General features: G+C 45.4%; 1 protein-coding gene across 1 annotated transcript; it reads left to right on the forward strand.

The window, feature by feature from the left end:
- Positions 1–62: 62 nt before the first annotated feature.
- LOC103771416 (ester hydrolase C11orf54 homolog) lies at positions 63–2418 on the forward strand (the record flags this gene model as incomplete). The annotated part of the gene is made up of 2 exons (XM_008938714.1): positions 63–179; positions 2245–2418. Coding segments are annotated over 2 exons (291 nt in total), but the record flags the coding sequence as incomplete, so codon positions are not given.
- Between the last annotated feature and the right edge of the window lie 338 nt (positions 2419–2756).

The following is a 2756-nucleotide window of genomic DNA, read 5'->3' on the forward strand; positions in this document are numbered from 1 at the left end:
TAAAGGATTCTATGATTCTAAGTGTCTTCCTACCACTTACAAAGCTTTTACTTTTGCTGTAGCCTCCAGAATTTTCTGCCTGTCCTCTGAATACCGATGAGGATGTGAATAACTGGCTCAAATTCTTTGAAATGAAGGCTCCACTGATTTGTCAGCCAGTAATAGTTTCCAGAGATCCAGTGAGTATCTTTCTCATTTCTAAGTGTAAACTAAGACTTGTAACAAATTTTGTCTTGGATGTGAATTTCCTTTCGGTAACAGGAGTGTGTATATTGTGCTAAACACTTCCAGAGGTGGTGTAATGAAAGAGCAGCTTCTCATTTCTGTCACTGGTCTGACCTCAGGCTAGGTGAATCCGTTCTGAAACCTAGCAGCTGCTCACAGTGGCCTGAATTAACGGTTCAGTTCCAACTGCGAGTGTTTGTGTCCCAAACCAAACAGCTGAGTTTGCATTCACTGCTGGCCACACCAGGAGAGATGTCAAGAGCAGGGAGGCTTGTTCAGCCGTGTGTGCATGTATTTCACTTTCATAGCAACTGTCCCTGCTAGTGCTCTGCTGAAATACATGTCTCGTAATTGCAGATGCAAATTAAAGGCTGCAAAGCCTCATGCTAGAAAGTTATCCAGCACCTCAGTGTCTTTCTTATACTGTGGTGCCCAAAACTGAACCCAGTACTCAAGCTGTGGCCTTCCCAGTGTGAGCACAAGGGCACGATCACATCCTTGCTCCTGCTGGCCACACTATTTTTGATACAGGCCAGGATGTCATTGGCCTTCTTGGCCACTTGGGCACACTGCTGGCTCATGTTCAGCCAGGTGTCCACCAGCACCCCCAGCTCCAGCTGCCAGGCAGCTTTCCAGAAATAGAAAGACTATTTAAAAGTAACCAGGAAACTGTAGATGAAAATTATTATTTCATAAATAACAATGGTTACTTTATATAAGTAATATAAAAAAGGTGTTTTTTTTCCCAGAGTTAAATGAGACGTTCTGTAGGTTTGGATAAGTTCAAGGGTGTGACTTTGCTGCATCATTATGTGGCAGCCTTTGGCCTAAGGCTAAATTAAGTGCACCTTCCCAGGATCAACCGATGAGTGCTTTGGGAGCAGCCATCAGCAGCTGCTCCATTCAGAACCAATGCACCCTGTGTAGTGGGTGCTGCTGGGTTCTCTCACCTGTAGCCACTGCAAGATCAACAGTGCTCAGTTAAACCTGTGGTTTTGGGAATGTCTGAGTGTCACTACAGAGACAGAAAGACATGGACCTGTTAGAGCTGGTCCAGAGGAGGACCATGAAAACAGTCAGAGAACTGAAACCTCTCAGATGAAGAAACACTGAGACATTTGGGGTTGTTCAGCCTGGAGAAGAGAAGGCTCTGGGAAGACCTTATTGTGGCCTTTCAGTATTTAAAGGGGACTTACAAGAAAGATGGAGAGACACTTTTTGGCAAAGCCTGTAGTGAGAGGAGAAGGGGCAATGGTTTTGAACCTTAAAAAGAGTAGATTTAATTAGAATGTAATGAAGACTTTTTTTTTTTTTATTATGAGGGTGGTGAGACATTGGCACAGGTTGAGAAGTTGTGGATGTCCCATCCCTGGTAGCATTCAAGGTAGCATTCAAGGTCAGGCTGGATGGGGCTTTGAGCAACCTGGTCTAGTGGAAGCTGTCCCTGGCAGTGACAGGGACGTTGGAACTAAATGATCTTTAAATCTCTCTTCCACCCCAAATTCTATATTATATAGAATTTAATATGATTCTATATTATATAAAACTGGTGGGAGTGATCTCACAGTTTAGTATGCTAGTTGTTACTTTATTCACTATTCTCATCTAAGCTAGCTCTCAGAATGTAAGTCGAGATTGTCCCTTTATCACGTGGGTCTGTAGCACTTGGTGCAAAGAGGTTCTGGTTTCCATTAGGAGCACCTTGTTGTGATGGCTTTATTTAATCCCAATGGAAAGAAAGAAAAAAATAAAAAAGAAAGAAATCTCTGGGAAATTGACACCAAAAGTTGGGGGCTGTCACGATTTCTGAATTCTTTTCACTTTGATGGCCTAAGGTAAAGCCTTATGCCGCTCCTCTTCTTCTGTCTTACCACAACCAACTTGCAAACTTTCACTGCTGAACGGCTGGGGCGGGCTCTGAGGTGGGTGGAAATACCAGTGTGTAAAGGAGAGACCAGTCCAGCGCCTGTAACCACAGCTCACACCAGCACGTGTTCACGGGCCCTTCTCTGGTGCCAGGGCTTTGACCTGCGCCTGGAGCACACCCACTGCTTCAGCCACCACGGGGAAGGAGGGCACTACCACCAGGACACCAGCCCCGACAGCGTGCAGTACCTGGGCTACCTCCTGCCCGCCGAGCTGCTCTTCCGCATCGACAGGCCCCCCGAGACGCACACGGTGGGGCGGGACTGAGGCGCGGCCACTTCGTCCTTCTAACACACAAGTGCTGGTTCTTATAACGCTTTTAATCGTGCACATTTATCACAGTCAAGAATAAATATGAGCGCAGTAAACTACCAACTCAGTAATTCTGTTAAAGTGAGAAACTTGGAGCGTATGTGCAATTGAAACGATGACTGAATTCAGATGGTGATTTCATTGCAATAGAATCACAGAATTGTTTGGGTTGCAGAAAACCTTTAAGGTCATTGAGTCCAACTGTTAACCCAGCACTGCCAAGTTCTTTTGCTGACTGTGCAGCCCAGCATGAACAACAAGGCCATCAGCAGTAAACATATAGGCCAGACTTT

The sequence above is a fragment of the Merops nubicus genome, unplaced genomic scaffold, assembly GCF_000691845.1.
Source record: "Merops nubicus isolate BGI_N331 unplaced genomic scaffold, ASM69184v1 scaffold9764, whole genome shotgun sequence".
Classification (NCBI taxonomy): Eukaryota; Metazoa; Chordata; class Aves; order Coraciiformes; family Meropidae; genus Merops; species Merops nubicus.